At 48.6% G+C, this 18,826-nt stretch overlaps 10 protein-coding genes across 10 annotated transcripts; 5 read left to right on the plus strand and 5 right to left on the minus strand.

Moving 5' to 3' along the window:
- Positions 1-262: 262 nt before the first annotated feature.
- On the plus strand, positions 263-1,786 carry VTN00DRAFT_5971 (uncharacterized protein; the record flags this gene model as incomplete). Its single annotated transcript, XM_069432555.1, has 4 exons — positions 263-386; positions 451-568; positions 629-1,403; positions 1,457-1,786. The coding sequence occupies 4 exons, from the start codon at positions 263-265 to the stop codon at positions 1,784-1,786; spliced, it is 1,347 nt and encodes a 448-aa protein (XP_069288403.1).
- Positions 1,787-3,389: 1,603 nt separating this feature from the next.
- Positions 3,390-3,668, minus strand: VTN00DRAFT_5972 (uncharacterized protein; the record flags this gene model as incomplete). The annotated part of the gene is made up of 2 exons (XM_069432556.1): positions 3,390-3,464; positions 3,546-3,668. 2 exons carry the CDS (start codon positions 3,666-3,668, stop codon positions 3,390-3,392), a joined length of 198 nt encoding a protein of 65 aa, XP_069288404.1.
- A 1,199-nt stretch (positions 3,669-4,867) lies between these two features.
- VTN00DRAFT_5973 (uncharacterized protein) lies at positions 4,868-5,471 on the minus strand (the record flags this gene model as incomplete). Its single annotated transcript, XM_069432557.1, has 3 exons — positions 4,868-5,019; positions 5,113-5,392; positions 5,448-5,471. 3 exons carry the CDS (start codon positions 5,469-5,471, stop codon positions 4,868-4,870), a joined length of 456 nt encoding a protein of 151 aa, XP_069288405.1.
- A 765-nt stretch (positions 5,472-6,236) lies between these two features.
- VTN00DRAFT_5974 (uncharacterized protein) lies at positions 6,237-7,538 on the minus strand (the record flags this gene model as incomplete). Its single annotated transcript, XM_069432558.1, has 1 exon — positions 6,237-7,538. One exon carries the CDS (start codon positions 7,536-7,538, stop codon positions 6,237-6,239), a length of 1,302 nt encoding a protein of 433 aa, XP_069288406.1.
- A 330-nt stretch (positions 7,539-7,868) lies between these two features.
- On the plus strand, positions 7,869-8,237 carry VTN00DRAFT_5975 (uncharacterized protein; the record flags this gene model as incomplete). The annotated part of the gene is made up of 3 exons (XM_069432559.1): positions 7,869-7,965; positions 8,022-8,103; positions 8,165-8,237. 3 exons carry the CDS (start codon positions 7,869-7,871, stop codon positions 8,235-8,237), a joined length of 252 nt encoding a protein of 83 aa, XP_069288407.1.
- Positions 8,238-8,722: 485 nt separating this feature from the next.
- On the plus strand, positions 8,723-12,324 carry VTN00DRAFT_5976 (uncharacterized protein; the record flags this gene model as incomplete). The annotated part of the gene is made up of 2 exons (XM_069432560.1): positions 8,723-8,990; positions 9,050-12,324. 2 exons carry the CDS (start codon positions 8,723-8,725, stop codon positions 12,322-12,324), a joined length of 3,543 nt encoding a protein of 1,180 aa, XP_069288408.1.
- Positions 12,325-13,183: 859 nt separating this feature from the next.
- On the minus strand, positions 13,184-14,043 carry VTN00DRAFT_5977 (uncharacterized protein; the record flags this gene model as incomplete). The annotated part of the gene is made up of 4 exons (XM_069432561.1): positions 13,184-13,278; positions 13,357-13,705; positions 13,774-13,835; positions 13,956-14,043. 4 exons carry the CDS (start codon positions 14,041-14,043, stop codon positions 13,184-13,186), a joined length of 594 nt encoding a protein of 197 aa, XP_069288409.1.
- Positions 14,044-14,339: 296 nt separating this feature from the next.
- VTN00DRAFT_5978 (uncharacterized protein) lies at positions 14,340-14,997 on the plus strand (the record flags this gene model as incomplete). Its single annotated transcript, XM_069432562.1, has 2 exons — positions 14,340-14,804; positions 14,902-14,997. 2 exons carry the CDS (start codon positions 14,340-14,342, stop codon positions 14,995-14,997), a joined length of 561 nt encoding a protein of 186 aa, XP_069288410.1.
- A 286-nt stretch (positions 14,998-15,283) lies between these two features.
- On the minus strand, positions 15,284-16,272 carry VTN00DRAFT_5979 (mitochondrial 54S ribosomal protein uL3m; the record flags this gene model as incomplete). The annotated part of the gene is made up of 2 exons (XM_069432563.1): positions 15,284-15,390; positions 15,477-16,272. The coding sequence occupies 2 exons, from the start codon at positions 16,270-16,272 to the stop codon at positions 15,284-15,286; spliced, it is 903 nt and encodes a 300-aa protein (XP_069288411.1).
- Positions 16,273-17,693: 1,421 nt separating this feature from the next.
- Positions 17,694-18,364, plus strand: VTN00DRAFT_5980 (uncharacterized protein; the record flags this gene model as incomplete). The annotated part of the gene is made up of 2 exons (XM_069432565.1): positions 17,694-18,126; positions 18,213-18,364. 2 exons carry the CDS (start codon positions 17,694-17,696, stop codon positions 18,362-18,364), a joined length of 585 nt encoding a protein of 194 aa, XP_069288412.1.
- Between the last annotated feature and the right edge of the window lie 462 nt (positions 18,365-18,826).

Below are 18,826 nucleotides of genomic sequence, written 5' to 3' on the forward strand. Positions count from 1 at the left end.
TACTACTACTAGTGAAACGAAGCCAACGTCAGTCTTCTACTCCTGGGGGCGAGGGAAATTACATTGTCCTATTCTGTCTACGTACAGTATATAGGGACTACCAAAGGATTTTCCTAGAAAAGTTATCGAAGTTGAATCATCACCCCTTTCTTTTTCTTTTCTTTTTTCCCTTTTGACAGTCCCCGTCCCTGCCCCGCTGTTGGTGTCCAGCGCCGGCTACGGGTGTCAAACATAAACGCATAGTCAACGGACGGCTTTCCCTATGGGGGCTTCTCTCGCAGAACAGATTCCTCGACCCGGGGAATGGCCGGTGGATCCCCAAGAAGATATACCTATTTCTAAAGACCGCATCTGGGTAGATGGATGCTTTGACTTCAGTCACCATGGTGAGATGATAGCTCCCATCATTTGCCTCGATGTGCACCAGTTTGCTGACGGTGGCGCCTATAGGCCATGCTGGAGCGATGCTTCAAGCTCGGAGGCTAGGGAAAGAACTGGTGGTGGGTGTCCATTCTGACGAGGCAATCCTTGAAAACAAAGGCCCGACAGTTATGACACTTAAAGAACGGTCAGTGAGAAGGAATACACCGAGATTGCTTTTGTGTTGACGTCCTCGTGCCCCTCGTAGGGTTGCTGCTGTCGATGCATGCCGGTGGGCTTCCTCATCTGTTCCTCACGCTCCCTATGTAACATCCCTCCCCTGGGTCTCGCACTATGGATGCTATTACGTCGTTCACGGAGACGATATAACCTCAGATAGTAATGGAGATGACTGCTATCGATTTGTCAAGGCTGCTGGGCGTTTTCTAGTGGTGAAGAGAACTCCTGGAATATCCACTACCGATCTTGTTGGCCGGATGCTTCTATGCACGAAGGGACATTTCATCAAGTCGTTGAAGAACACATTGGCAGGAGAAGAAGGGTCTGGTAGTCCAGAGGAGCGAAAGCAGTTTGCTGCAGACCTCCTTCAGAGGATTCGGGACTACGCAACTGATGAAACTGGCCTCCAGCCCGGCCCCGAGGTCTGGACATGGACTGGCTCAGATTCAGCGAAGCTTGACCATACGATAGAAGAAGCTGGGTCATTTGAAAATCTTGTTCCAGGAAAGCCGCCCAGACCAGGACAGCGGATTATTTATGTTGATGGTGGCTTTGACCTTTTCTCCTCTGGCCATATTGAATTCCTTCGACGGGTCCTATCAAGGGAGGAGGAAGAAGGGCGCCAACGGGGTTGGTATGAACCGCAGCAAAGAGAACAGAGAATCAAGGATTATGGAGAGGACTACGGGCCTGCATATGTAGTCGCCGGCATTCACGATGATGATGTCATTAATCATTGGAAAGGTCTCAACTATCCCATAATGAATATCTTCGAGAGAGGCCTCTGCGTTCTTCAGTGTAGAGTCAGTTATGCCCCGCTTCCTCCCCAGCTGGTTTCTACTAACATCTTCCTCAGTATATTCATGCGGTTATATTTTCAGCTCCATTCACCCCGAACCAATCCTACTTGGAGGCCATGCCATTAGGTGTCCCAAACGCAGTTTATCACGGCCCGACGACATTCATCCCTCTCACATATGACCCATATACAGCCCCGAAGAGGATGGGTATTTTTAGAGAGGTTGATAGCCATCCTTTTCAGCATGTCAATGCCGGTGAAATTGTCCAGAGGATTTTGAAGAGCCGCGACGCATTCGAAGAGAGGCAACGTCTTAAAATGCAAAAGAGTGTTGCGGAGGAGGAATTCAAACAGAGAGAGGCAATGGAGCGCCAAAGCCAGGGTTAATGGCGAAAGTCAGCCTTGGAATAACGGAACACACGTCTACTACTTCTACTGATCCCTCGTCAATGTTGCAGGATGTTGAAAGAATTGTCGCAGATAGACAACTTTTGTTTACCAATTCACTGATCATAAAAGCTTCAAAACTTCCCGGCCCCATCGCGCACTATGTTTGTAGAAAATACATTTGATACGGTCCTAACTTCTTTTCTGGTTAGCTGTCTGTGTTAAGATACCTTCTATTTGCATAAGCTAAAATGATCATTGTTCTACAACACATTCAAAACTTGAAAAGATGAGCTGCTCAACCTGAATGGTGGGCGTACAAATACACTGACAGAGGGAAGTGGAGGGTATGTGTGTACTTAAGTGTCTAATTCCCTCTCGGTATATATTTTTAGTTTCCTTTACTACCACATTTTCATCTAAGAACTTCAGAATTTTGTCTAGAATCCTCGTATTGCTTGACAAGCTAAAGAATATCGCTACATGTACTCTTTATGGGCCCTGTGAAATGAGCGGGATGATGAGACTTTGGATCCTTTAAACGCAAGATTTATTGATTTGCAATTAGCAAGGACAGATTTTCAAAGTCGTCTAGCGTTTACCTAGCCACTTAAGATAGGCATTCAGGAGCCCGAAGCTGACAGCACATCGAGAATGAATGAATGACAACAAGCAGCCAATGTCTGCTTGTGAACTTTACATCAGCCAGATACTATTTTAAATACAACATAGATAGCCTCTTAGCATTAAATAGGTATCTATTGAGAGTTTTTCTTTGCCATCAGAATGGCAACGACGGTGGCACGGACCGTGTATCCGAATTCTCATTCTTCATTTTGTCAGATTACTCATGATAATATTCATTTGAAATTTTGGAACTAGAAGCTGTATGCTAGGTCTTCCTTTTTCTGTTCTCCTTTCCTTTCAATGAGCTCCTCTGGTCACAAGTCTTCGGAAGTGGGATATCACTGGAAAATATGTTATCACTGAGACTTAAAATAGGAACTGACAGCTACCACTACCAGTCTATCGTCTACAAGAAATGACTAAGCCTATAAAGTAAAACTTGACGATAGTCCGGAGAGTGCCGCAACTGTCAATAAAACCGTTCTACGTAATAGAGTACTAAGACTAGCGAGACAAGGATGCTGAATAGTCCGAGTTTAATAGTTACTAGAAAGATACTTTGGCATTAAACTCATTCTCCAACGCTTAATTCAGATGCGATTGATAATAGCAGATCCGTAAATTGAATAGCAGGATAAGATTATGAAATACCATATGAGCATAAAGGAGCGCAGGGATCAACAGCAAAACTGCGTACCAGAGTAATTGCGGTCACAATTTCAAGTAAAGCATTTTGTACTTGCTTAGTAGTACTGTGATGAGAAAATTCTGAATTTTCAGCGCTGTACAGAATTGAAGTAGCGCAGCATTTTCCGTATTGAATTCAGCCTCCGATCTGACGATTCCTGCACCGAAACTGAGCAAAATATTCCACCCAATGTCGTACCTCTCGAAGCAATAGAAGGGTAAACGATAGTATGGAGAAACAGTTGGAAGCTGCAGCAATGAAATGCATCCAAATACTGAAAGCTCGTTGTTAAGACCGGGCGGCTAACTTTTGAGCGAGATCACCCATAGCTTCCCAGTATTTGCGCTTTTCAGCCCTCCGTACCTAGCTCGCCAGTGAGTTAGAAAATGTATCAATTATGCCAGCTAGAGTGGGTATAATTGGCGAAGCTAGACTCTTTCTTACCTTCGTCTGAGCTTTCGATTTGCCGACAACCTTTTGAGTGAGATCCTTGATCTTATCCGCTCGTCCATGAATCAAATCGTACAGCTCCGTCATATGCCCTTCCAGGCTTTCACTGAGAACCATTGTACTCCGGAGCTCTCTTGTAGATGTGCTTTGGTTGCTTAGCTGGATGTTATTGAAATGAGAGAATCCCAGCGCGTCCAATCCAATGTGCACTAGTTCCTGCTGTATTTTGCTCCATTCTTTCCATAATTCGTTAATGTTACTGCCGTAAGTATGAAGATTATCATGAATCTCAGCCACGAGACCACCTAAAGATCCATCTCCTCGGCAGTCCGTTTGACGCGATCCGACCGCTAGGAGTCTCTCAACGTCAAGGGAAGCGAGGATGGCAATTTCCTTATGCTGCGAGAAGGAAAGACCATTCGCATGCGAGCGAATAGTTTTTTCTAGTTGCTGCTGAAGTTCAGTTTCAGCTCTAGAGAGCAAAGCTCTCGTATCTTCAGCAATCTCCAAGCGTGTAGTTTTGAGAGAATCTGTTGTGCAGGTAACTAGTCAGCGCGGATGTACAGATAGGTGAAGGGATAGTTACCAGAGAAATCATTCACTAGCTCTTTATTGGCCAAGGTCTCATTTTCCCTATAGCCAGCTGATATTTTAATGCCTGTGATTTTGGACGCAGTCTTCTCTTTGCCAAGTTTCGAGACCTTCATCGGTGACGAGCGTCTCCATCTCAGCTTGCTCTTTTCAGAACAGGTCCCTGAGTAGTCGCCTGATATTTTCGGTATACCTCGAGCAGAAATGTTGGCAACAGATACTGCTTTCTTGTGATTTCGCTTGGCTGATGCCCTGCGCTTGCTCATTCTGGGAAATGTGACGTATTTGCAAATCTATAGTTACCAAAGGAGGAGCAGAGTAGGCAGACAGTGCTTGCAAGTTACAAGATGGATGGATTCAAAGACCAAAAAATGGAGGCTATGCTTCATGAGACGAGAAATGAGCGGAGGTGTATGTCGTTGTTCGGGAGCGGAGATGGCTCAGGGACCTGAGCATTTTAACGTCCTTCGCGCTTTACACGAACGAAAACAGAAAGAGTTAGCTTAAAACCCACCATGAAATAGAAGGAAGGAATAGCAATTTTCTAATGAAAGAGCCGCGTCTGTATGATACGACCGTAGAAAATTGGAGCAAAGGATTGCTAGAAGCAAACAGATCTTCCTAACATACTAGACAAGGCAAAAATACAAACTCTACAAAGGTCACATGGCACCAGTATATAACAATTGCATAGACTCATCTCCCTGGCCCGCTTTCTTAAGTGACTACTCCGCTGGCACTAGAACTCCCTTTTCTTCCAGTAATTTGGAGAGTTCACCGCTCTGGTGCATCGACATCAGAATATCGCAGCCCCCAATGAACTCTTTGTCCACATAGAGCTGTGGGATAGTTGGCCAGTCCGAGTATTCCTTGATGCCTAGCAACACGAAGGTGACTATTAGCGGACAGATCACACAAGCGCGGAAAGAAAGGAAAGAGAATATAACAAACGAAAGCCATTGTAAGATACCTTGTCGCAGCTCCGGATCCTCCAAGACATTAAATGCTGTAAACTTCTTTGGATCCACTCCCTGAAGGCCCAGAATTTGTATACTTGCTCGTGAAAAGCCGCACTGAGGGGTTTCGGGCGTGCCCTTCATGAACAGGACGACTGGCGCAGACGCCACTGCCTTATCGATTGCTGCTCTAGTTTCCGCAGATAGAAGTCGAGCTTGGAGGGGCGACAGCGGGAGGATTGCAGCCGGACCTGATTTCGCGAAACACCTCGACCGCGCAGATTGCCGGAAGGCCTGTGTTTTCTGGTAAGGATGCAGGACTGAAGCCGAGAGTGTGTAATATACGTACCGAGAGAGCTGTCCTCGAAAACATTGTTGTATCTCTGCTAAGATAGAGGAAAAGAGTGGGCTGCCAGCTGTGCGTAGTCAATGGTAGCAATCTCAGTGATGGTGATCAGAAAGAATGGTTGATTACTGCGTACTTTTTTATGGCAACTCCAATTGATCGGAAGTGATGGATTAGTGTTTCTAGCAGTGCCACAGAATGCTGGAACTAGTTACGTCGATGGCTCCACAACCCCATACTAAACAACAGTACCTTTGTATTAGTAAATGGAAAACCAACCGATCAGCCTGACCTTTGGCTTCACACGCTGGACACATCCGCAGGCGAGTCATGCGCCAGAGGATTTGGACTGGTGCAGCAGTGCATTCCTTCAACCGTGCGTGCTCATGGATCGCATTTCTGTCCCTTTCTCCGCTGAACGATACTGCGGGGATAACAAACTCCATATTCTGTTAGCAGCTGGTGGTATTGCAACGATCAAACTTCGAAATATCGCCGAGGCTCTAGGCCGTCATAAGAATGTCTCTATACGCATAGTCGTGACAAGCTCTGCCGAGAGGTGCTCCAACGTGTCGAACAACGTCCGCCGAGACTGGTGTGGATGCACCCTTCTTAATCAGTCGGAAAAAAAAGTTGCAATGCGGAGATTTCGCTGAGCCACGGTGGATTGGAGAGAAATAGTTACCATTATTGGAAACTACGCTGGCCTGAGCGATGAAAACACATGAACCTTACAGTGCAGTTTATTCAACCATGCAGATTAGGGATCATTCAGGGAATCATGATCTACTCTTAGTTTGGGTGGGTTTCTGTCTTTTCATCGTACAGACCCAGGTATCGAGCCAGATACTCCCCGAGCAGCCCAAGTGTGATTCCTCCACCGGTAAACCAGCATCCATTCTTGAACCACCACCAGCAGTTCTTTACATCCTTCAGTTGAACCCGCAAGATCATGATACCGAGAGATAGGATTGCGCTGCCGCAGCTGCCGATAAAGAAAACAGGGCCAGCCCCCGCCGCCACGCCCGCAGCGGCAAGGAGCGTAACTTGAGTCACCGCTAACCCAGAAAGCACAGTCTTTGTATTGTGCTCATGACGCAGTGCAATTGATTTGATCCCTGCCGCTAGGTCATCCTTTATATCCATATGTGCATATATCATGTCATACAATACTGTCCAGGCGACACAGCTGGAATATAGAGCGACGGTGGCCTCCAATGCATCACGGTTTGTGAGAAGATCAACACCTAATGCTGGAAACCCCATGATCGCTCCCCATGAAAAGGTCAGTCCTAGGACAAACTGGGGGTAGTTCGTGACTCGTTTGGCAAGTGGATATGTTGCCACGAAGAGCAGGCTGGGAATGCCATACCAGAGGCATTGAAGAGGAAATTGAAGAAGGATCTCAAGGCCGGCCAGGAGCTGGACCCCAGTAAAAACAACAGCTTTCTGAGGAGTTACAGCTCTTCTGGCAATAGGGCGGAATCTTGTCCGTTCGACTTGCGGGTCCAGATTCCTGTCCCACAGATCGTTAATCGTGCATCCGGCACCTCGCATGATCAGGGCACCGGTGAAGAATAGCCCCGCCATTGTAGCAACCTGGAGCGGTGTTGCAATCGGGGCTGTAAATGGTGCTGCCATTAATGTCGAGAACAGGCAAGGGAAGAACAGGTAGTATGTTCCCGTTGGCTTGTCAAGGCGTATCAATTCTGCGTATGGTATCCATGACTTGGGAAGAGACGCAACCAAACCGCTTTTCGGCGGCGTATACCGAGCAACAACTGGTCCTGTTGCAGGATTGATCGACTGTGTTATGGGAGATGATGAGACACCGGCATGTTGTGTAGAAGCGACAGAGGAGTTGTTTCTAAACGGTTGACTTTCCTTGTTTGTTATATGCGGCCTTATAGATTGCTGAAGCTTCAGAGCGTCCGCAAACTTGAAGTTCTTGTGGAGGCGCGCGGCAGTTCGAGCGTGAGAGACATGACTGATCGATGATAAGTGACCCAGAGGCAGGAGAACCGTTCTGCTTCTGCTAGAGCGTTGGCTGAAGCATGCGCGAGAAGGAATGCTGAAGCAGTACGAAGGAATCATGTTGTTGGAAGCAATCGGGAGACTGTGCGAAAGGCTTTTGCATGAGAGGAACCGCATAAATAGCAAGACGACGTCGATTTTCAGGTCAGGCACTAGCCATGTCCATTCGAATGGTGATGAAGCTCGCTACTGCAGACCGTCCACTGAGGTTTGAAAACACTAGTTAACTCAACCTCAAAGCTGACCAACCGACCTCGCAGTATGGGCCAATTGGGCCACTAGGACTCTGATCAAATCACGAATTCACAGAAAACCATTTGAGTGAAGCAAAGGGTCTGTCGTATGTGAATAATGATAGACCATTCATAGACCTTGGAAATCAATCATGCAATGTTTGAACGCTTTGCAGCCGTCGATCCCGGCAAAGACCGTGACGTGCTTAGTCACCAGGCGGGTTCTCACAGGGCGCGCCGCCAGGTCCTACTGAGTACCTACAGCTCTCCCTGCGAATAACTTTAGAGAACTACCTAAGCACCTAAACAGTTGAATCGTTTGCACAGTCGGTCAAAGCGGCAAGGACGCCTAACAACATCGGGAAAGGTTACAGGGCCGCTAAGCTACCTAGGTACTTCCAGCGTCCCATCAGGTGAGAACCATAGGCACCTCCATACTAATACTACTCCCAGCTTCTACTCCGTGCAACGATTTACTCCGCACTCTGCACACCGCACTACTTCCTCAGCGCGACATCCAACTTGAGAAGTCTCCACCTGTAGTTATTTTGAAGAGCTCATTTGTCCGTCCGATAAACAGCTCAAGTATCCCGCATGGTGGGAGTCTAGTTCGGCCTTGCTTTGGAGTTCGCTATATTGCGAAGGCAGCTTGCGCGCACATTATTCCATGGGGGGGCACGAGGGGACTTAGTCCGACCACATAGTGAATACCTCTATCATCCTGCGATTCCCTTTTCCCTATCGGCCGTAGTGCCCAAAGTGTTACCGCATGGATTCGCTGACACCCTCTGGACCACAACGGTATTCCATCCTCGGTCATCCTTATAATAACTCACTGAAGCCATTGTCACCTTGTAAGGTTGCAAACTATGCGGAAGGACTCATACCCTCTTTCCATTCTCATCTGCGCCTTAGTTTGACCTCGTTCCTGCTTACTATGACGCACTCTGCCCGGTTGTCCCTCTAGTGATTTCGACGCGCTTCTCTTAATCCTCGTTCCGAACAATTAGGATGCCAGCCCAACGTCCCTGTGCGGCATTTGAACCGATCTCACCTGACCTGGATCTCACGGCTCTCGTGGAATCGACGCCGAACTTCGAATTTGCCGTGAGAATCCACTGCGATGCGATTGATGAGCAAGGCCTGGAAAACTTCGAGAAGTTAGTCCTTCTTCACGTGGTACTAGGGGGAAAGCCTTTGGTGATTGAGGGATACGATCGCCGACTGGAAAAATGGATATTCTCGGAGCAGTGGCTGAGAGACAACTATTCAACGAAGAGTATGTCATCCCTACTTTTTTTTGCATGTTTCTTTAGTTGTGGATCCTAACTGTATTAGCCGAAATTGCGCGGAACCTGACAACGAAATCGAACCTTCCTCTCTCAATCGGTCACTATCTAAATAGCATGGCTCTTCTAACCGACCAATGGAATGCGGAAAACTACAAGGATCCCAATCGTCAGAGAATCTATCTAAAGGATATAGACTGCCCTCCTGTGTGGCGTGAAAAGTTGGAAGAACTCATTCCTCCATTGCTCTTTTATCTCAACGAATCAACAGGCGATGTTGGTGGTCCGGGTGCACCTCTCGAGCCAAATCCGAATGGCCCTGGAATGAGAATTGGCAGGGGAATTGCGAAGGCAGGGGATTTAATGAGCAGCCTTCCGCCCGAGATGAGAGCCGATAATTTGATGTGTTATATTGGCCATGAAGGCACTTACACGCCGTCCCACCGAGAAATGTGTGCCACTCTAGGTCACAACATAATGGTAGAGGCTTCGACTGGGCTCGTTGAACACGGCAAGCCAACGAAGCCTGGGTCGTCCATTTGGTTTATGACGGAAAGCAAAGATCGTCATCTCGTCTCCGAATATTGGCTATCTACACTTGGCCATGACATCGAGATTGAGAACCATTTCGCTCAGATCAATGCGTGGAAGGCAGCCCCGTTCAAAACATATGTCGTTGAACAGAAAGTCGGTGATTTCATTATCATTCCTCCTCTCGCCCCACACCAGGTTTGGAATCGGGGAACTAGGACGATGAAGGTCGCCTGGAATCGCACCACTGTTGAGACTCTGGAGCTGGCCTTGAACGAAGCCCTGCAGCGGGCAAGGATGGTCTGCCGAGATGAACAATACAAGAACAAGGCAATCGTATTCTACTCCCTCGACAAATATTCAGACCTTCTTCGTCGGGTCTCAGAACAGAAGCTCAATAGTCCAAGGATTCGGCAACTGCAGAAAGATTTTCGGCGACTGTTCTCTCTGTATACTCAAATCCTTCTTTCAGAAAGCTTCTCGAGAGATCGACCAGAAGAGAAGAACATTCAGTTTCTTCCTTTTGACAGCAATGTGACTTGTGCATACTGCCGATGTAACATCTTCAATCGGTTCCTGACTTGTCCTTCGTGTATTGGCACTCTTCCATCAGGTGAGGAGGATAACTATGACATTTGCATGGAGTGTTATGCCATGGGTCGGAGCTGCGCTTGCATTTCAAAACTGAAATGGGTGGAACAGTTCCGCTGGAAGGAATTGACCGAGAAGCATGAGACGTGGAGACAACAGATACTCAGTTTCAGCGGCCAACTTAATGAGTACCCTCAGCCTTTACATATCGAGAGAGATCGATTGGGCAAGAGAACCCTTGCCCAAATTTGCCAGGAGGAATTGAAAAGACGCCCCTGGGTCGACATTACTAAGCCAGTTGCCCGCATCGAGGATGCCAATGATGATGTCGATGTAGATGACGAAGGCCGTGTTAAAAAGCGGAGAAAAATTCGCCGATCTGACAAGTGGCGCAAGGAGCATGGGAGCTGCCATATCTGCAAAACTCAAGAACCGACATGGAAGCTTGCTTCCTGTACATCGTGCGGTCTGAATTACTGTTACGGTAGCCTTTTCAGAGCTTTCGACATCATGCCGCAGAAAGTTATGGAGGAATATTATTGGAAGTGTCCAAAATGTCTGAAAATCTGCAGCTGCGGTGCTTGCAGACGAGATCCCACTATGACCCCATTTGAACCTACAGGAACTTTGCTCGGCAATGACACAAGAAAGATAGCAGATCCTCGAAGTGTGGAAAGTTTGGTGGACTTCAGCCACTCGAACATCGTTTGGCTCAAAAAGGCTGGCGATGATCATCCCCATGATACCCGTCGGTTAAGAAAACGCCAGGAAGAAGCCGAGAAGGCTAAACTGAGCGAGCCTAATTTGAATGAGCATTATATCGAACAAACGAGCCCCGGCGCCGTTGAAGTAGGGATTCTACGTTTAGCAGAGTATGAAGGCGTCCCCATCGACCACGGTTTAGGCTCTGGCAGTCATGGGGATGGTCAACATTTAGACGGACAAGAAGAGTCCCGTCTTCCTATAGATCCGGCGCTTGATTCGACCCATGAAATACAACAGCCTCAATTACTTGTGCCGAAGAACGGAGTATTGCGAAAAGACATGGAGAACGAGTATGAAGCCACAGAGGTAATAACGTTCGAGTATCCTGATCCAGAGGGCCCATCTGTAACCCCCATACCTTCGGCAGAGACATGCAATCCTCATTCCATGGTGCCTGAAACAGCCCAAGAACTGTCCCAACAAAGCAGCGAATCAGTTATCAAAGTTACCGGCAGGAAACGGAGGCGGCCGAATGAACATGTCAAGGTACAGAATGGTTTCCAGTTGACCTACGATGGAGCAGGGGATATTCCAGATGAACGAGCGCAATCTCAGGAAACGCGGAATGTGTCCAAATCACCGGCTTCAGATGGAGGAAAGAATTCCGGAAGTGCAACTATAATTCAGTCAGATATCATACCGCTGGACGCGGAGTCGGGCTCATTCGGTTCTCAGTCTCGTCGGCGTAAGATACTGCGGATTCGGGGGGAATACGATGACGACTTTACCCCCACAAAAGGTTATTCTCGCAGGGCACGGCCCCGCAAATCGACATCGAAGACGAGGAAAAGGAGAGTGGGTTGTTCAGAAGATTCTGAGGTCTCTAGTGGCGAGCTTGATGACCATAGTCATAATGAGACGCGACCTGCCCAGGGCAGGCGCAACCCACCTCGCTCAACAAAAAGGCTTATCTCTGACTGCTCTGATGTTGAGAATTCCCAGGATATTTCAGAACACCCTTCGAATACACAGTCAGACAGAGCAGCCGCTTCAGACAGTCAACATGATGCAGTTCAAATTGCTAATGACGGAGATAACGAATATTCTCCATTGATAGTCGGTGAGAATAGAGGTGGTGTCCCTCAGAGCTCTCCGTCCTCTAGCTATACCCCTGAAGTGGTGGGTACGGCATATGACAACACTTCAGTCAACGCCAATGGACCCGGCTCTCAATCGAAGCGATCTCACCTTGTTACCGAGGCCGAGAAAAATCGCAGAGCCAAAATCATGGCTATGCAGTGGGCAGAGGGTGACTACGAGGATTTGGGCGGTGAAGCCTGGCTCTCTTCCGAGGAAACGCAAGCTGAACCTTTTGATATCCCTAGGGAAAACGGTCGAAACAGACCTCCAGGTTCCATTCCGCGTGGTACAGGACGGAGGACGGAAGAAGGCCGCCAAAGACGGGTAAATTCAGGGATGACGTTGATATTCACGTAAAGGGCGTGGAAGATATCGGTTCATGAAATTGGATATTTGCTTGATATTCCAAGATAGTCTTCAGGCGCGACTGTTGAGATGTGGCACACCTCGAGTTATACGGGTCTCGACTCGGTAGCCATACTATTTTACAGTTGGCCTTGTCTTAACTCATAATATTCATCTTGTACGATAAATCTGCCAATAGGACATCTCTCATAGGGCTACGAATACTGATGTATATGGTTTAACATGGATATTGGCTCTGGAAATTCAATCTGCTTTGTATTGTGCCTTTCTTGAAAATACATAGATGACCTCCACCCGTCTCGGCCCCTGGCCCCGTAAGTAAGCGTTTGTAAAATCACTCTATCAGGTAAAATGTCGGTCTCGCAAGTCAGCAGATGCTAATAAGCGCGTCGAATTTTACAGATGCCATCCTGTTAGCTTCGTAGCTCAGCAGCCACCAAGAAGAGACCGAAAACTCAGATTCTATAATTAAAAGCTTCGGCACTAAGATGACACCGGACGGTCCCCACGGAGAACCAGAAAGCACCAGATTGCGAGTTGCCCCCCACCCCCCTCCCCGAATGAAATCTGGCGCTTTGGGGTCATCTGCATACTGCGCCTTTCAACCGGGATGGCTGAGCGACCACAGGAGCGTACGGCAAAGCTTGGAAAAACCTCGGCTCACATGTTTCTGAGTCTGCCGGATCACGCGGTCTCCAATTACATTATTTCCCAGGGAAGACCTAAACCGTCCTATTTGACAGGGCACTGATGAGAGCCTATCGCACGGGATGGAAGTTCAAACAGAGTGCTAATGACATGAACTGTGGCTGTAATGACAACTTGAGTGTAGCTTTGGAAAGAAAACAGTTTAGGCACCCTTGTACTCATATCGAAGATCTTCGAGTTGACCAACATCGACAGAAGCCATCACTTTCCGTGCAACCAAGACGGTTCCAAGTATTGCTGTGTTTTTGAGTGAGCCCCGTTGCAACTTCAACCTTGGGATTATATGACATTAATTAGGTAGTAAGGTTCACCTACCTCCTGGGACCAGATATGGAATCCACTGGATATCATCAGATTGTTCTGAGCTACCAATCAAGCAGGAAGCCAGCGCAAGGAGTGCGCAGAAAGCGGCGTTAGCAGAGATGAGATGCTTCCTAAAAAAGGGGGTACTACTATCTTCTTCGACCTCTCTTATTAGTAGTCCCTGCTGGCCCTTCTTCCGATTTAATTGTCGCAGAGGGATATATCTCATGATATAAGCGGTTGCGAGAAGTGACACAATGCTGAGAAAGTGAAGAGTTCTTTGATACGCCGTAGCGGATGATGACAGCATCGCTGGCAGGAACGCAGCCGCCGACACTAACGGGATGATTGCAAAGGCGAGCTTTTCCCCCCTCTTTATTCAGCAACGGTGGAAATTGAAAGAAAAAGAATGGGGGCATCAACTCATACGGTGTATTCAGCATTCCGCTTTTCATTTTGCATTTGTAACTCCTTTATGACCTTTTCTTGCTCTACGAATCGTCAGTCAGTGCGAGGACCGCGATGGGTCATGAGAGAGAGGGTGATCAGCCGAAAAAGCGTGAGAGACAGCGGCGAAGTCAAGAGCATTTAGGTAGACGATTGTCTCCTACCTTCGTCATCAAGCTCCTCGCGCCCCTCGTTGTTGTCGTCCGTGTCTTCCGGATAACGGAAAGTCCTTCGTAGTCTTGCTGCAGCCATGTTTTTTTCCTTTTTTATATCTTGCTGAAGGCAGCAGTGGTCGGCGGATGAAGTTGGGATAGACAGAACAGCCAAGCACAAGCACCTTGCTCGGTGTTGTAGTAGTAGTAGTTAGCAGTAGCCGTAACGGTCCGCAATCTTGGCCGAGTTTGGGCTGTTTGGCAAAACTCCAGTTCCGCGAAATCCAAAAAGCCAACCCTGTCAGGCTCGCTATCCCAAGAGGAGCTTCTCACCTCCCTCTCTGCCTAAATATTCCAGTTCGCCTCGGGTCTGTACACGAGACCCAGACTCCCAATATGGCTCTGCGGGCTTTGCAGACCCGGGTGCGCGCCCGGCCTTCGCCAATGCTTCGCCAACAGTTTCTTCCCCGAAGTCGTACCTTGATCCCCGCCCCAAGCCCGAATTCAGGGCCCCTCATGGATCGCCGCCCGGATCGTGAGCTCCCCTCGGTCAACACCGGATGGCGTTGGGTGCGCACGCTTCCCATCTTTGCGATGGTGGTGGGCGCCGCGATGCTCGGTATATTCAACTACCAGAAATCATCTTCTAGCGTCGTCAGCAGCACGCTTTACGCCCTCCGAACGTCGCCTCGGGCCCGAGAGATCCTCGGCGATGAGATTTACTTTGCACAGAAGATGCCATGGATTAGTGGCGAGATGAATCAATTGCACGGACGAATTGACATATCTTTTTGGGTGAAAGGAACAAAGGCTAAAGGGAAAATGAGGTTTAGGAGTGTCAGGCCGGACCGGATGAGTTACGTGAGTTCTACCCTCATGCAGAAACCTCTCGTCCAATTACAATCGTGTCTTGCGTTCTAGTGAAGATAGAGAGCTGACATTGTTTGCTGCAATGCAGTTCCGTACTGAAGAATGGAGTCTGGAAACGGAGGATGGAACAGTGGTACATCTCCTCAATGATGGTGAGAGGGATCCTTTCAGCAAGACGAAATGAGCTTTTTACAGCCTTAAAGGCTCCTTTTTTTCCCTAATGACGGGAGTGATATGTATTGATAGATATTGATGGTTCTGCATTGTACCCGGCGTTTGAGAAACAATACCATGGCCATACTCCACGTTCTGAGGACTGTTATATCCCGGAAACGAAGTGGAGGGGGGGGGGGGGGGCGAAGATAGGAAGAGAAGAAGACATTGGATATCATATCACATGTATCTTATACTAGCGCCGCTCCAATAAACTGTATAATAGTACATCCAAGAAAAAACATTAGCCGTCTAGCTCAGGCTGCCGCTGAAGCCTTTGCCTGTTGCAGAGCTTTTTCGGGCCATGGCTTTTTGATAGCATCTTGTATTTTGACGATGCAGCCCTTTGGTCCACTGACAGCACCTGTCGACAAGAGTTCATTAGGATAACGCTTCCTAGATCACAAGGACGACGGTGGGGTTCCGCCAAAGGGAAGTAGAGTAGCTTACCGTTAACGACAACGATTCCATTTTCAGCATCTACCTTGAGGACTTTCAAGTTCTGCACAGTGTGTCGCTCATTGCCCATATTTCCAGCCATCTTCTTCCCGGGATACACTCTCGAACCACCTCCCTGACTCGGTCCCGCAGATCCCAGCGAACGGTGCGTTAAACTGACACCGTGACTGCGATCCTGACCGCCAAAGCCGTGCCTCTTCATGACACCGGCGAAGCCCTTGCCCTTCGTATGTGACCGGGCATCGACATACTGGCCTTCTTCGAACCAGTCCGCATTGATCGTCTCCCCGACGGCCAATAGCCCGCTCTCATCCCTCACTCGGAACTCTTGAACATATCGTTTCGGGGAAACTCCGTGCGTCGAAAAATGGCCCAGTAAGGACTTCGTCATGTTGGTATGGTGTTTCCAGCCAGCACCGACCTGCACGGCAAAGTAGCCATGTTGCTGGCGCGTCTTGTGCGAAACGACCTGGACTCGGTCGAGCTGTAGTACGGTGCACGCGATCCGTTTGCCGGTCTCGGGGTCGTAGATGGCGGTCATGCCCTTCTTGATCGCGAGAGCGCCCGTCCGGAGAGGCAGAGTATCCGCCTTCGCCTTGCGCTCGAGGGCGGCGGTGGGGGTCGACTTCAGCACGGGGAGATCGGGGCCGGCATTGAAGCGACTCGGTCGAGGAGGGTTCAACGACCGAATGCCAAACGTCCGTTTCGGGGCATTGCAGGTGAAGATCTGAGGAGCCCAGAAAGACGACGAAAGCGGTTTGAGGTTCAGTGAGAGACGCGGCGGCATTGTGAAAGGCCTCTCTCGTGGGGAGCGACACTGCTGATCCTGGAGCCCTGGAGTATTGAGATTTTGCTTCCGCTGCGGAGAGAACGTCTGCAAGGTGCCAAGCCTGGCCCGCGCTCCGGCGCGACGGAGCAGATCCCCGATCGCCTGATGTTCTCTTATCTCCGATATTATGACAGGAAGGTCTTTGCAATAACGAAAGAGACTGGACGAAGAAAAATAATAAAAAATAAAAATAAAAATAACGAGCAGGATAGAGAACAGAAATATCTTGGGATCGAGACTGCTCTGCTGACACTCCCATCTGAGCGGTCCTTTGACTGAGTTGCATTAGCTCCAGGTGTTTGCACCTGAGAATGTGTTGGGAATGGTCGGTCATCGTTCTTCCTGTTCTGTTAAGCCAATATGTGTTTTTCATCTGATCGGGTGGTGTGCTTTGCAGGCTGATAATACAATTGTAACTGGAATTTATCCTTTTATACTTCTCACTGCCCCGACACTGCGGCTTCCTAGAATTCTCCAGAATGAGATGAACCTACTGGTACTACTCGTACGTTCGTCTTTTCCTTTGACCATAGTCGATGTCTTTATGTAGATACGTGCATGATTTCATCCACGGTCCACCTTGCCGCTTTTGCTATACTTTGATCCGGGCTGGCTTTATCTACGGTCTGTTACCTATAATAGTGTCTCTCCAATAGAATAGCAATGTGCCAAGAGAGGTACCAAGGTGCCGAAAGACATGGCACAGTACTATAGTCAGATGGGTGCTGAAAATCGGATACCGCAGGGATCCGAATGTTGGCAGACAACCATTGAAAACAACAACTCGTCGCTGACGGAACCATTTATTCCCCCCGAAGCAATTCTGTTAGCAGATTGAGGACTAGATACATGGAGTGAACGTACCATTGGACGACAACCCCGCGGACAAGGGGTGTGTAATGTAAGGCTTCCAGAAAGTCAAGTCCGACTAAACTAAGCCTAGGCGGAACCGCCGTGCCCAGCCGAGCAACAACTTTTCTCACAAGACGTCATAAAATTCACAAACCTCTTGTTTCTGTCTGCAGGACGCTGCACACAGTGTTGTTCTTTTCTTTTTCCGGGCCCCCATTTTTTGTGGGCTTTTCCACTATTACGCCTCCTTTTCCAATCCTTGCCCCAATACTATATCAGAGGCAGGCAGAGCGGGAAAAATAGAGTGAGAAAGGGGGATCCTACCGAAAAGAGGTGGACAATAGACAAGCAGTATGCCTCCGCGGCATCCGCTCATGAGTCGCCTATTGGAACGACAGACGGAGCTCTTCCAGCAAGCAAACTTGCTATTTTCCCCGAAAAGTCGGCCGCTCTCCATTTGGAGGCGCGCAATTCTTCGAAACTCCGCTGCGACTCAACGCTGTACCCTTTCGACCTGCCCTTCTTCCATGGTCCGGACGCCTCCACTCAAGCACAGATCCAACGGCTGTGCGACCTGCACGGTGCATTCTCTGCCAAGAGTACGAATTGTGCGCCGGTTCAATTCCTCCAAAGCCGACCCCTCAAAGTCCGAGCCCCGTTCGCTCTCGCAGCGATTGCGCCAGCTCTCCCGCGAATACGGTTGGTCCGCTCTGGGTGTCTACCTGCTGCTTTCAGCCTTGGACTTCCCTTTGTGCTTTGCGGCCGTGCGACTCCTAGGGGTAGACCGGATCGGACACTATGAACATGTGATTGTTGAAACAGTCAAGAGCGCAGTCAGGGCTGTGTGGCCTTTTTCGGGGGCCAAGGAGCCTCGTGCGGAAGATGACAAGGACACAGACAGACATACGATTGATCATGGGGTTGCAGAGGCTGAAAAGAGAAACACCGGGGAAGGAGCGAGTACGTGCAATTCCCGCTCCCTTGCAGCTTATACTTTAGAAGCATTGCCATCTATGCTATACTGCGCTGACATAGTCCCTTGTCAGGCATATGGACACAACTTGCGCTTGCATACGCAATCCATAAGAGCTTTATCTTCCTGCGAGTCCCATTGACTGCAGCTGTTACCCCCAAGGTTGTCAAACTGCTGAGGCGCTGGGGCTGGGACATCGGAAAACGGAAGCCTAAGAGCGGATGATATAATAAGCATTGTCTTGTCCGATGATCAGGATTTTACTCAATCCTGTTTCTCTGTAGAATATACCATGGGTGCGTATTTGCATTAGATCGTGGAGTCCGGTCAGAATTTTTTTTTTCTAGACTTCGTTGTACATTACTAGTTGATTGCATTTTAAAGCACATGTGCACCCACCCAATGTGGGTTCTCCACTCAACCTAACAGGGGTATGCTCAAGTTGCAAAAATGTAGGGATTTGCCAGTTTTGTAAGAAAAAAGACACATGCCTTCGGGTGAGGAAAAGGGGGGGAAGGGGCTGTGGGTAGACAAAGAGTTTCAATCGTGACAATATTGGGAACGCGTATTCAGACAAAATGCCTCCATGGCAATGGTATATATAAGTATATATATCTGGAAAGCCAAGCCGATGGTGTTCGAAAGCCCATTATCTTCATTATCCGACAAGAACCGCTTGAGGCAGAA

Source organism: Thermoascus crustaceus (assembly GCF_041956765.1).
Source record: "Thermoascus crustaceus strain CBS 181.67 unplaced genomic scaffold VTN00scaffold_3, whole genome shotgun sequence".
Taxonomy (NCBI): domain Eukaryota; kingdom Fungi; phylum Ascomycota; class Eurotiomycetes; order Eurotiales; family Thermoascaceae; genus Thermoascus; species Thermoascus crustaceus.